The sequence below is a fragment of the Clarias gariepinus genome, chromosome 11 (genome assembly GCF_024256425.1).
Source record: "Clarias gariepinus isolate MV-2021 ecotype Netherlands chromosome 11, CGAR_prim_01v2, whole genome shotgun sequence".
NCBI classification, from domain to species: Eukaryota; Metazoa; Chordata; class Actinopteri; order Siluriformes; family Clariidae; genus Clarias; species Clarias gariepinus.
Window position 1 is genome coordinate 26,750,832 of NC_071110.1, and position 14,564 is coordinate 26,765,395.

At 41.5% G+C, this 14,564-nt stretch overlaps 1 protein-coding gene across 1 annotated transcript; it reads right to left on the minus strand.

The window, feature by feature from the left end:
* Positions 1-999: 999 nt before the first annotated feature.
* Positions 1,000-9,547, minus strand: bbc3 (BCL2 binding component 3). Its single transcript, XM_053508023.1, has 4 exons — positions 9,293-9,547; positions 7,517-7,779; positions 6,098-6,297; positions 1,000-3,747 (listed from the first exon to the last, which is right to left on the minus strand). Exons 2-4 carry the CDS (start codon positions 7,764-7,766, stop codon positions 3,652-3,654), a joined length of 546 nt encoding a protein of 181 aa, XP_053363998.1. The 5' UTR covers positions 7,767-7,779; positions 9,293-9,547; the 3' UTR covers positions 1,000-3,651.
* Positions 9,548-14,564: the final 5,017 nt, after the last annotated feature.

A 14,564-nucleotide genomic window follows, 5' to 3' on the forward strand; every position in this document is an offset into this window, starting at 1 on the left:
GAGACACGACTCTTTGGTCTTAATGCAGACCAGACAGTTAATGAAATTATAGGTATCACAGATGGGCTTAAACTCTTTCATGTGTTCACTTCTCGTATTTTCTCTTGCTCTGGACTTTGATCTGTTTAGTCTGGAGCGGTGACATGGGAATAGATATGATGGCTATGAAGTACTCTTTGTACTGTAGGCTAAATGTTGATGAGCTGGGGAAAAAAACCCTTGTGGCATTCTGGCTCCATGGCAAAGACTACTAGTAGATAAATAAACAAACTGTTCTTTCACTTTTGTAAAAAAAAAAAAAGGGAACGTCAGGGACTTATGAGTATGCATTAGTTACAGGGTTGTGGTTTTCCCCAATTTAAAGATGTCAGGATTAATTGCTAATGTGCCCCTTTGTTGACCATCTTAATGGTCCAGTTTCCTGCAGTCTCTATATTTATCCTTTTACTAGACCTAACCTTTAGAAAATTAATCGCTAATTGTTTCATTTCATGCTGGGCTCAGTTAAGGGCTATGGTAGTACTGTTGTTTTTTTTGCCCTCAATATCATGTGTCGCCCAATTATTATCTAACTCATTTACATACAGTGTACCAAAGCATTGTTCCTATTTTTAGACTGTCCTTCTCAAATGTACAGTGTATAAACAAAACAGTAAAGGGTAAAAAAAAAAATAATAAGCTCACGTATGAGGAAATGAGTGCATAAAACCCACAAACTAGATTCAGGATCATGGAGTAAATTACCTTGTTTTTCTTGTTTAGGATCTTTGGTCATACTTTCCACATGAGCCATAAATTGTTACACATCAAAAGACAAACAATGTATCACTGCGTTATATAAAAGGTATACTTGCTTGCCTTATTGAGCTAAAGCACCCGAGGGTGTAATATTTTATTAATTTTTACAAGTCATTGTAAAAATGATCCTGACTGAATGAGAATGTGTTTTGTGTAACGTTACCCATCATGAGAGTTTAATCAAGACACATCACTTATAAATATCATCATATTTCTCTTTATTTTAAAAAGGCAAAAGGGGCAGGGGGAAGGGGGAAACATACCAAAATTCATATAGAAAATTGATAGAAAAAGTCCAAACAGCAAATGTACAAGGCTAGAAAATGAGATTGACATGAGCTTGAGCATAGTGTGATGTTCACAGTTCACACTTAAGGCCTTTCCCTTAGGGAGAGAGTGCATCAGAGAATACCCCTCTCCACAAGAAGCCACAACCTGTCCACAGGATGTGGAATACACCACTGCGTTACACAGGAAATCATAAGACAGGCAGTCACAAGACAGACCGCTGGTAATCAGTATGCTCAGAAATACAGTACAGTACAGTACCCACGTGAAAAAAGAGGACCAAAAAAGGAGAGTGCTAACAAGGTTTTCACATGGTTAACCCACAGACATGTTATATGTAGTTTGTTAGATACACGCCTATGAACTCCATGTGAGAGCAATGGCAACATGCAAGCGTTCGAGTGTTTACCGCCTAAAGTGAACACTTAAAATTTGCTTTATGTAAGAAAAGTTCTGGCTCAGTTTCTTTCATAATCTTATTGCAGCAAAATTATGCCCAGTATTTAAATTACAGCAGGAATACATTTATAAAGTTTTGCTTTTCACTACTTTGTAGTTTTGTCAAAAGGGTTGGTAAGTTATAAAAAAAAATTATAATTATTTAAAAAATGAGAAGACAAATGCATACATAATGATTCCTGGACAACTTAACTTTATCACCATGCTCATTCAACCTTTTGATCTTTATTACAAGCCTTGCTTATAGGACATGACAAAAAACAAAAACAAAAAATTATTCCTAATAATGAATGCAAATAACTTTAGCTCATAACATTAGCCTTTCATTGCTAAACAAAATACATGAATGACGTCCCTAATCCTCACTAAGGACCAAGCGTAGAAATGTACAGAAAAATAAATAACCTTAACCTTTTGATTTGTATTTGTACGGGCAGCGTTCACAAACTAAACCAGTTTTTAAATCTTCAGAAAGTCATATATCCAAATCGAACTACTTTTTTAGGGAACATTTAAGTTTGCTAACTTCCCTGCGTTGGTCCGTAAGAAGTTCAAAAGAACAGAAATCTGACATACAGAGCTTTCGAGTGAAAACAAGGAACCTATAAGTACTTTAAAGTTTCACCAAAATATACATGATACCCCGGGATGAGAACGGCCAGTTCCTTCCATCTCTTGCCTGTTGCCATTTTCTCCCAAAATATTTACATATACGTTCATTACAAATATTAACACTGCTACCCAGCCATATGGACAGCCTGTGGTCTGGGGGGTCCACGCGGCTTCCGGCCTCGATTCTAATGCCTCCATTGGAGGTGATCAATCTTTGAAATGAGTGATGAATGTCGTGTTCCAAAGTGTACATACTGGTGGGAGCACCAAGGCACTGACGCTTTGACCCAACCACCCATCCCCAATCGCACCCCACCCCACCCCAACCCCATACACACCGTTCAAACAAGCACTGCCCCTGCTCAAACAAGCACAAAGGTTTTTTGTTTTTTTTTAAAGGGTGATGTAAGGCACATTCACCACACTGGGTTCGCTGTAAAGGAAGCGTGTGGTATTGAAAGGCCAGTCCTGTCTCTGTCCCTGTCCTGTCGACCTGACCTGTCGATTGATAGTCTGGTTTAGTAGTGCCCTTTTTCCTGTGCTGTCATGCAGTATTGCTCTGTAAGGCAGCTAAGAGCAGATACAGCATTTCAGTGCCTGAGGTACAACCCATCCTTTCAATTAGTGCTTTCTGAAGACCTGGATAGACTGATTTTTGGCATCTGGGTTTGAATGCTTGTTGTACTCGGGTGTACGCCGGCGGTCATGGCGCTTACATTGCTGTATACATTTTTTTTTTTTTATGCATTTTTACTGTACTTGCCAAATATTGTCAAATGAGGGGGACAAAAAGTGATAGTTTAAGACAGGAGGCTTTAAAGGTCAATTAGTATGACATGGCACAGAATTCTTCCAATCCATTTTTTTGCAATTCGCATTTTACTGTTAATCTGCTTCTGTAGTTTCCGTAGAATTGAGAAAATGTCACTTTGAATTCTGCTTTGCTTCAGGAATCAAGCCTGTGTCACTATTGCTCTGTTTCTTGTTAGAGTAAAGCAGAATTGAGAGTAAAAGAACGTGAATGCAATTTAGATCATAATCACAAATTGGCCGCTGTCTAAACACACTTTTTGATACATTTGTAGACCCATCACAGATTCTCTGAGTACCCAGGCCTTCAGGTTGGTCAATCATAAAAAATAAAAAATAAATCAAATACAAAAAAAGTAATAAACAAGCTTCCAACCGATTGTGCTTCACAGCTTCACAGATCTAGAGAGGCACAAACATTTCTCCCCCCTAACATGCCCCCATACCAACACGCACACTTCAGTCACTTGCTACATGAACCTTCTCCCAAAAAAAAAAGACAGGAAATACAATATACAACATATACAACTGAGAAACAACACATACAAGATCAACAACAACAACAACAAAAAAAAACTCCACAGTGCATTCTGGGCCAGCAGAAATGTCCCCGAGCCAGTGCAGAAGATTAGAGGCTGTGTTAGGAAGCGCCGGCGCCCCCCGCAGTGCCAAATACCCGTCCGTTTATCTGAGCTGGTAGAGGGTGCTTATGGTGTCTGCCAGAAAGGCGACCAGGCCGCGGTAGAGGCCTCTCCAATTCTGCCATTGCGCGCCCTCGTTCTGAAACACACAACGTGAAATGAGTGGATATTAGACAAAACACAAAAAACACCTTGCATCCTGTTATTGAAAGTAATATACAATAAGAGTGTGTAACAACATGTTGTATGTCTACCATCTCACTACAGTACGCTGCGGTAAATTCGGAATTAAAATCATGTACAAGGTCATTTCGTAAAAAGAGAAAGAAGAACGACCCCGCTGTACAAACTTGTCTATTTAAGCGACAGCCAGACACAACAAACAAACAGACACTTGAACGTGTCTAGCCAAACGAAACAGTTACATAAAAGTCTCCGAGATGTCCCCATCTCTGTTTGTGTTCCCACATACGAAAGACCGAAACGGCAACAAAGAGAAAGTGATGTGTGTCGAGGTATCTGACGCGTGTGTTTGCAAAGCAGACAATGTCTGGAATAACAGTCTGGTGAGATGCTATTCAACAACTGCCGTGAGTCATCATCTAAAAATAACTCTCAGAGACGAGCGCTCGGGAGTCGGAGAGTTAAAGAATAACTGACGGATTGCTTTGCCGGGCCCTGAAAAGTGGCCCTGAAATCACGAGTGTGTGTACAGAGGGGGGGTGTAAGAGAGAAGTGTGCGGTGAGTATGTAATTATACGGTGACCGGGCTGCGCAGGGGTCATGTGAGAACACGGGAGCAGCAGACAGTTAACACGACACAACAGGTCATGAACTGCTACTACAGACCGGTTGCCACAACAGAGTCCAGCTTATCATTATAACGTTAATCGCTGAGCAGTTAGTAAACAACTACTGTGTACTGATTAATTCTCCAAGCTGTTACAATATGCGAACTGTAAGCCAACTTGATGTTGACTTTCATTGATCTAAGTAATCCAACATTTCAGAATGATAATTTGGTAAATAACTATGAAAAATGATTAACAATCCTAATAATTATAGGACTCGTGTACGTATATCTACCTTGACAAGCTGTGAATGGTGTTTCGTTGCTTTAGTGCACTTCCTTAATGCTGTACGTGCGCTTAGTGTCTGAGTGGAGGAGTTTACAGGAAGCGACAATAAGACCGGGAAGAAATGACCGCATAGACGTGCCTACTCTACTGCTTTGTTTGTACAGAATTGTGTAAAACCTGGAAGCTTTTGTGCTTCCTAATGAAGAGGATGCTTGCAGAAATCACAGCAATCCATTTTAAAGAAAATAAAAACAGAAATTGCTTTAAATCCTCCACCTGACCCTGGGAAAACATTGACATCTACCATAAAAAAAATCAGATCAAGGATTCTGTTTAGGGTCAGTACTACGGTAAATACGGCGTCTACGCATAGTGTAAAATAGTGTATTTCTCTAGTGTTCAGTATGTTTAGATCAGACAGAGTGGTGTGTGTGTGTGAGAGAGAAAGAGAAAAATAAAATCGGTGCGAACACGACGAGAGCGAAAGGAGACGAGCTCTCACGAGTGTGTACTACATGTGCACGTCTTCCCCTGTTCATACACATCCACATCCAGCCAACTTGTTGCTCCACTGCTTGAGGAAGTACCTGTAGTTCCTCGACTAGCCCTGAGTAAACAACATTTGCGTCAAGCGCTATAAAAGCATCCTGGTGGCAGAGTTCGGCAGAGCAAGAAAACAAGATTCCCAAAACACACACGGGTTTTATTGTGCCTGACATTGGTACAACAGAGCGGTCACGTGAGAGCGCAAGTGTGAAGAAAAAGAAAGAAAGAAAGAAAGAAAAAAAAAAAGACTACACTTGGGTAAAGATGACCAACGTGTCCGTGTGGGTGTGTGAGAATGAGTGCTGGGTATACTGTTTGTGTATTGCTGTGTGTATTGCTGTGTGTATGCGTGCGTGCGTGTGTGTGCATACAAGGGTGTGTAGGCTCAAGCGCTTGAGTGCTAGAATAGTGCGGTGACATCATCTGTGTTTGTCTGAGAGGCGAAGTGAAGGGAGGAGGGGGAGTTGGTTTGCATGGGGGAGGGAGAGATTAGACTGTGTTTACTCCCTGCCTGCTCCGCGGGCTGACTCCTCACGCGATACGGCAGGGAGATCGAGAGCAGCAGATAGACAGAGGCAGGAAGGAAGGAGGAAGGGAGGGAGGGAGGGAGGGAGAATGAGACGTAGGGGAGAAAGCGAGAACAGGAGAGGGAAGGCATCGGGTTCAACCACTACAGGAAATCTGACTCCAGTCACAACACTAGGGTTGGTGAATACAGCATTGATCCATTTATTAGAAAAGCCACTGGAGGCTATGTGCACACACATTTTCGAATACGCTGTCGCTGACACGCGTCTCTGTAGCACAAAACACGACCAAGCTTGGACTATACACTATGTGGTACAGCTATAACACACTACTCACCCTTCTCTGAAGGTAAACCGCGTTTATCTCGTCTCCTATGGTTCTCAGCTGGATGGCCACTCTGCCCACCACTTCCATGGACTCCTCGTCAGCTGCAGAGCCTCGGCGGCTCGGTTGTGCCGAAGAGCTTCTGCCCTCGGGAAGGAGATCAGGCAGGGGCTGCTGTCTCCGGCTGGGACATGACCTCTCCTGCTCGGTTCCTGGAGGATAGACAAAACAAACGAGAAAGAAAAAAAAGCCACTGTCAGAGAAGTCGATATCGTTCCATGAAAAGCAGGAAGATTTCGTAAATATTTAGCAAGCTTCATCCTTTATTTCGGGTTAATGATGCTTTAGCATCAGGAGTACAATACATACAGTATACAGTACAGCACCAAACTCTGACACGAGACACTATTCCGGCGTAAAGACATTATCTCCTAAGGTAGTGAGCAGGGCAAGTAAACAAACATCATGTTATGAAGATAACCTGAACGAGCATGCCGGATCCTTAATCAACCCTCTGCCACCATCTTTAATCTTCATCAGAAAGTACGCCCTCAAACCTCCATCAATCTTTCTAGTCACAGAATTTCAACAGCCGGCATTGACGCATGACGCATCATTTTCTCTTTTGAGGACCGTGTATAATCTCATAATCTGTTAATCCTAGTCTAGGATTTAAGAAAGTGAGTCTTTAATAGGTAATAATTAAGTCATAAAACGGTTACTACGCACCGTGGGTGACGCCGTAATTAAAAGTTTAAGTGTAAACGTCTTTATTTTCTCTGCGAGCATGCACAAATAGCTCCACATTACGTGTGTGTGTGGGGGGGGCTGAGCTCTGCTAATCCTTCAAGCAGGTGACTGAACAGAGCGAGCAGCACTGAGAGAGCCGTGGTGTTCTGGCTTGTTGCCAGGGTAACTGTAAGCCCATGCAGTCTGAGATGAAATGCAGTCATTGGAGGACAGGAACAAGGGCCGTGCGGTGATTGGATGGACAGTGTGTGTGTGCGTTTGTGCACGTTTGTGTGTGTGCGTGTTGGCGGGGCAGGCCAAAAGCTTGCAGCTTTTATATAAGAGGTGCCAAAAGAACAGCGCCACACGGGTTCAGCTGAGGCTATGATAGCAATGACAATGTGGGGAAATTTTGGAAACATGTAATGAACAATGCCTGCTTGACCAAAACATTGCACGGACGCTGCTCAGCGCAACACGGGCACTGATACCGTGTGTAGGGTTGTGCTCAGCAGGAAGACGCTTACACGGGGCACGTTGCAACATGTTTTTTTCGAACTCATGGCCACAAAGGGGGGGTGAAAAAAAAGCACTTCCTGGAATTTTTGAGAATGAGCCGTGGTTATTGTCGCTTGTTCCTGAAACAAGCCACATGTACATATCAACTCCAGGTGAAGTGTATGTAATAAAGCGTGAAGATACCTGAGCTATCTCTTAGAGGACCTCCCTGTTCAGGGGGACTGCCCACGCTCACAGAGTCCTGTGTGGAGACAACAGGTGCCGGTACAGTGCTGGTCTGAGTAGCCACAGTCCTGCGTCGCTGTCTGGTCTGTGGAATCAGCTGCGTGCCGCCGCTTGGCCAGGCATCCCGACGTAGAACTTCCATCCTGCAGGTCTGCGGCTGCGCAGGGCTCTGACTGTCCGCCCTACTGTCCTGCTGTGGCCGGGCCATGACAAAAATGGCTCTAGAAAATGAAAATTTCAAAATTACAAATTAGCGGTGAATCATTACAGAGGCAATTCTGTGGACATTACAGCAAACACGCAGGGATAACAAAGACGAACAGACGACTTTGGTGTTCATTTGTTGGGTTCCAGACGTCTAGATGTAACACTAAAAATGTGTTGTTTTGTGTTGAGTAAAAATAGTGGTTATAATACTGTAATTCAATCCATCCATCTACAAACCTTTGTAGTCCAACTTAGGGACTTTGGAGACCAGTGGTGATTGCCATTGTATTTATTTCACATTTACATTTCGGCGACTTACAAAAGTGCTTTGAAGTTTCCATCATTGGAAAGATGGTTACACTGGTTACTACGTACCATCAGTCAAACACTGTTGGGGAGATTAAGCCAAATATCTAAGAAACAGATAGGTCTTCAGTCGTCGCTTTAGGGTTAGGTGACTCGGCTGAATAGATATTACTATTTTACGGACTTTAACATTCACACACTCACTCATTGTCTATACCGCTTTATCCTATATACAGGCTCGTTTGCACACTATGGGAAATTTGGGAACGCTAATTAGACTAATCTGTATATCTTTGGACTGTGGGAGGAAACAAGAGTACCCAGAGGAAACCCACCAAGTACAGGAAGAACATGCAAACTCCATGCACACAGACCCTGAGGCGGGAATCAAACCCCTCTACCCTGGAGATGCAAGGCGCCAGTGCTAACCACGAAGCTACCATGCCTCCTCTAATACTGTACGACATCACTATTTGCAACAACTCTCCAAACTTGTAAAATTATTGTTTACAGGCTCTACAAATACAGGCATAATTAAACATTATATACAGATTTTAAGTCAATTACAGATATTACATTTCCATGAGAGAAGTCATCTGTAATACTGTAGCTTTACACTTTTACATTTAAAAAAAGTCATTTAAATTGCCAAGAAGTAAAACACTTCACCCATAATCACCCATTTGATAGACAAATTATTAGTAGATCAAAAAACAAATAATTATCTTTTAAATATTAGTTCAACATTAACATTCAAGGGTGTTTGTTTTGTTTTCCCCTCTTTTTAGCTGCAGGCCATTTCATAGTGACCACTAGGGGGCGTGCGCGAGCGCCGCGCCGGCTTGCTTGTAAACAAATCCGTGCAGGTAGCGGTAATCAGCACCGCGCGCGCGCTTTCTAATCTCTACTCCATCACGTAAACTGTTGAAAAAACACGCGGCTGCATTCGACACTCGTGATCTATAAGGAGATGTTTCCAAATTGCGACACCACTTGAGATAATTTTTTTTTTTTTTTATCGACGATTGTTTTGGCTAGATGATGGAAAATGTGTATGAAGTGATGGAAAAGTAGATTAAAGTAGAGTGTGTAACACACAGATACACACATGTACACCTTGCCAGCATGATTCAAACACTAATAAACTATAAAAAATAAAAAAAAAACCAAACGCACACACATATATACACACAAACGCTTAACTATGCAATAAATTCTGACCTGTGGTTGCTTGGAAACCAGTCAGGAGTTATCCCAGGGCTCGAGTGATGTCAGTGTTTATTTGTTTGTCCTTATTCCTGTGAGTTACTGAATAAATCCGTTCATGACACTCTCGGTGCTGCGGGTCTAATAGTCCTCCTCCGCCGCGCGTCTGTCTGTCTGTCTGTCTGTCTCTGTATGTGTGTGTTTGCGGCTCCAAGATGTGAGCTTGAATACTGACAGCAGCTCTTACACGCTCCCGCGAAGTGCTCGTTAGGCCACGCCCTCTCTGTCTCTTTTTTTTTCTTCGTGTCGCCTAACAAGTCCTGACATGCTCATCTCGACGTCAACACCATCCAACACAACACGCTGACAGTTTCCCGCCCATGCCTTGCGTAAACCCCGCCCCCTGCTCAGCCATTGGTCAGGAGTTCTCACGAATGTGACGCTGTAGAATCAGAGAGCCAGCCAATCCTAAAGGAAAAGGCGGGACTAGATTAGGAGTAGATTAGCAAACAAAACAACGCACAGAGCACACGGAGTTTTTTTTTTTTTACCTTCTAAACTAACCTTTTTTTTTTCTTCTTCTTTTTCCTTTTATGACCTTCTTTGTATTTTAAACTGCCACTGTGGAAAAAGTTACTGAGCAACAGATGATTGTTTATTATCTTTTTATTCAAGTTAATGCCATAAATTAAAAAAAACAAAAACAGAACAGATATTAAATCATCAAATTATTGAACTGATCATTTTGACATCATGGGGTATTGGTGGGTCAGTATTATGTTTCTCGTCTGCCATGCAGGTTCAATTCTCATCCAATGCCCACACCCCAGCCACTGGATGTGATTGGGGGGGTTGCTTGGGGGGGCGTGGCAGGAGGTTTGGGTGCGTCAGAAAGGGCATCCGGGGTAAAACCTGTGCCAAGTTGTTACACTGATCGGATGGTCTGCTGTGGCGACCCCTCAAGCGGGAGCAGCTGAAAGACTAACAACAACTCTGACGTCATGATAAATATTTGTACTTTCCCCCAAAGGGAAATTGTAATTTTTACGTATCTCAGTAAGGAAGTTGGGGTCAGAGCACAGGGTCAGCCAGGATACAGCGGCCCCTGGAGCAGATACGGTTAAGGGCCTTACTTAAGAGCTCAACTATGGTAGCTTGGCAGTGCTGAGGCTCAAACACCTGACCTTCAAATCAGAAATCTAGCAACCTACTGCCTTAACCGTCTGTGCCACCACTGCCCCATATAAGGCTCTAAATAAGTGCCTACTTTATGAACATCAGGACAACTTCATCAGTTTAACTGTAAAACAAATATGTAGTGCAGGAAAAAAATGCAGCACAGTGGCATGGTGTTTAGCTATGTGGCCTCGCAACTCCAGGATCGAGAATTCAGTTCCAGCCATGCGCTTGGTGGTTGTCCTCCCAAAGACATGCAGATTAGACTAATTGGTGTTCCCAAATTGCCCAGTTTATTTGTGTGTGTGTGCGCCCTGCAATGGATTGGCACCCTGTCCAGATGGTACCCTGCCTCGTGTTTCCTGGGATAGACTTCGGACCTCTGTGACCCTGTACACAGGGTAAGTGGTATGTAAAATGATGATGATGATGATGATGATGATGAAGATTTCAACAAAAATGCTCAAACATTGGAACGTTCAAAAACTGAAAGTGTAGCTTGAACATATTTCTTGATCTTACACATTGCTGCAAATGACACTTTATTGTTTGTCCTGCACTGGATGTGGGGCAGGAACACACCAGTCCATCACATGGCACATGCAAACTTACTCATTCACATGTACAGTATGGTCAGGGTTAACTGGGTCAGCCCATAGCCAGGAACAAGGGATGCTAAGTAGGAACATACCCTGTTTTTGCACTATGCCCACACACATTTACACACTTATTTACAACTACTGTAGGGGCACATGCTCATTCTTTGGGAAAAAAACAGAAAATCTGGAGGAACATAACACAAATATGGCAAACTTCAAACAGACAGCTGAGAATGATTCACCCCCTGAATAGCACTAAAAATAAAAAAAAGTTTAACTTTTTAAAGATGGTCTTTTGTCGTCAGAGCTGATTTGTAAAAGAATGATATCTGAGATTAATAACAGATATTTTGAGACGAATGGGCCAAGATTTGCTAAGCAAAATCAGGTTATGGCTGACAGCTATATTTAGGAAGAATGGAGGGTAAATATTTAAACATACATGTGAGAGGATGTGAAATAATCTGGAAGCTGTCTTAAATTAAATGGGTGGGCATATACTGTAAGTGGCTTCAGATATTTAAATGGAGTTTATAACGGAAAACACAACTGTACTGTTTGTATTTTTACTAGTAATATTTTCAGTATACACTTTTCTGATTAAAAAATAAACATGTAATTGCACATAAGAACTTTGTCCTAAGTGTGTACAAACTCCCATGCGTTCGTGCTTGGAGCCTGCTGGATTTTAGCCATAATCACATTTTGGCACACATCGGAGACTTGTTCTTAAATTATACCCGTGTACAATTTATTTACTTATATCCAAAATAGCAACTTAAAATATAGATCCTATTTTAGATTTTTATTTCCTTCTGGGTTGTGAAAATAATTATTATGAAATGGAAACCCTGCTAATAGACGGTGTAGCTTTCTGGGTCACTTTAGAAAATTCAGGCTTACATCATAGAAGGTTTACCACAAAGCTAGTTATGGTGGGGGGAATGACGTTATAAATGACTTGAGAATTAGTTAAATGAATTTATTTGTGGGTAGCAGTTAATGACAGGATCCTCGGTGCAGGTCTGAGACTGTGTGCTGCGAACCCAGTGCATCCCGTAGGCATCTTTCTAAACAGGCTTTGAATAAAACATTTATTGTATTATTCTGGTTTTATGTTTTGCATAATGTTTTAAATCAGGACCGAATTATTTTTTTGCATTCAGTTTTGCCTATGCTCCTGCAATCAGCTAATTTTCGAGACCTAATTGAACAGTAATAAAGAATGTATTCATTGGATTATGCTAATTAGTAGAGAGCAGGGGAAATTCCCCATGACTGGTGCTTTTGCCCTGCAAAGTGTGTCCTGTGTCAGTGTGGTCATTGTTTCTCATTAAAATCTAATGGGGTGGAAGTGGCAGCTGGGCTCCTGAGGAGCTTCACACTCATGCATTAGTATACAAAAGCTTTCTTTACCATGGGGGAATCCCCATGCAGGTACATGCCCGGGCGAGCAACCGAGCTCAGTCTGTGCAGGGCAGCATGGGTAAATTTTTATGGTAAGCCTTATATAATTATGATCATGTAACTCACGGAATGCATTAATAGTCTATTGTCCTTTTCATAGAAAACACATGAAAGGGTTCATTATCTAAAACACTGTGGACTGTGGAACCTTTTGTCAATAACCTTACCAACTGTACAAATTTATAGCCAAGTATTTATTGTCCTTTCTAATTATTGCCCTGCTCTCATCTCACCCTGTGGTGTTTTTGCATTTTATTTACCCTAGCATACTGTTAATTGTTGCACCATGCTCCATGAAGAAAGACATTTCGACCAAAGAAATGTTTGCTAATTAATATGATTTCTACCGGCTGTTAATGGTCCTCAGACATGCGCATTAAAACTAATGTAAGTTAGTATTCTTTTCCGTGAGACATTTTCATCTAATTGAATAAAATTAAGTACATAATAGCAAAATGTAAATTTAATCCAGTTTGGGCAAATTGTAAACATTGCAACAATTATGTACACACTAAATGTTTGTGCAAGCATCCTGCATGTACATAACTGTCAGATCATAGGATAAAGCAAAGAGGACTGATGAGTTTAAGCTGATATGCATGGTTTAAAATGTTACTTATTGTTTTTGTATTGATTGTATTAAGATCTATACAGTAGTAAATAAAATACAAGAACAACAACAGCACTCAATAATAATAATAATAATAATAATAAGCAGAACCATGTAATGTTTAAATAAATCTCTCTTTACCTCTATCTGTTTTTTTCTTTCATATACACTTACATAATATTTTTTTTCATATATAAACTTTTTGGAAAAACTATTGACCTAGATGGGTGAGGGTAGGCTTAGGCGGCTAATGCGCTGGGTTGGTGGCTCAGGCGGCTAATGCGCTTGGTTGTTGGCTTGGGAATCTGAGTATTTGAGTTCGAGCCCCACTGTAAGTGGTTGCCACACTCTATACTACCCAGCCGGTCCCAAGCCCAGGCAAAATGGGAGAGTTGCATCAGGAAGGGCATCCGGCATCAAAGTTTTATGCGGTTCAGATGGTACGCTGTGGCAACGCCTTGACGAATGTAAGTATTTATAAGGTGGCATGATATATGCCAGTGGTGTAGTGGTTAGTGCTGTTAACTTGCACCTCCATGGTCCGGGTTTAATTCCCGCTTTGTGTCTGTGTGCATCGAGTTTGCATGTTTTTTCTCGTGCATGGTGGGTTTTCTCAGGTTACTCCTGTTTTCTTCCACAGTCTAAGGTATAAAGTCATGCAGGTATAAAGTCATGCAGATTTGGGCTAATTAGTGTTCCCAAATTGCCTGTAGTGTGAAAGATTGGCACTCCATCCAGGTTGTACAACACCTTGTGCCCAGAGTCTTCTGGGATAGTCTCCAGGCTACCGTGACCTTAAAGAGGACAAGAGGACCAGAGGTATAGAAGATGAAAGAATGAATGCTGTATATATATATATATATATATATATGTTGTTGGTCTTTCAGATTTTTATTTCTTTCTACATTGTAAAGGAATGTTGAAGGCATCCAAAAATGATGCATTAATCTCAGTTAATGGTGAGATGTGTCTGCTACTTATGCTCTGTAAAGACTTCATATCGCCTCTAATGTGAGGTGCTATTAATTGGTCATTTTTTCAGGCTGATAACTCTAAATGAACTTTTCATCTGCGGCAGAGGAAGGTTTTGGTCTCGCCCTCCTGGGATGGTCTTTATGAGAGCCAGTTTCATTATGGTGCTTGACGGATTTTGCAAATGCACTTGACAATATATATATATATATATATATATATATATATATATATATATATATACACACTTACCTAACAAAAATTGGACAGTTAAAGACTGGAAAAATGTTGTCTGGTCTGATGAGTCTCGATTTCTGTTGAGACATTCAGATGGTAGAGTCAGAATTTGGCAAAAACAGAATGAAAACATGGATCCATCATGCCTTGTTACCACTGTGCAGGCTGGTGGTGGTGGTGTAATGGTGTGGGGGATGTTTTCTTGGCACACTTTAGGCCCCTTAGT

What these genes read in the sequence shown, in the direction of transcription:
- bbc3 (XM_053508023.1), bottom strand. Translation starts at nt 7,766, where the DNA reads ATGGCCCGGCCACAGCAGGACAGTAGGGCGGACAGTCAGAGCCCTGCG. An exon ending in TCCTCTAAGAGATAGCTCAG is followed by an intron (nt 6,298 to 7,516) that starts GTATCTTCACGC and finishes TCTATCCTCCAG; the next exon opens with GAACCGAGCAGGAGAGGTCA. An exon ending in CGGTTTACCTTCAGAGAAGG is followed by an intron (nt 3,748 to 6,097) that starts GTGAGTAGTGTG and finishes TGTGTGTTTCAG; the next exon opens with AACGAGGGCGCGCAATGGCA.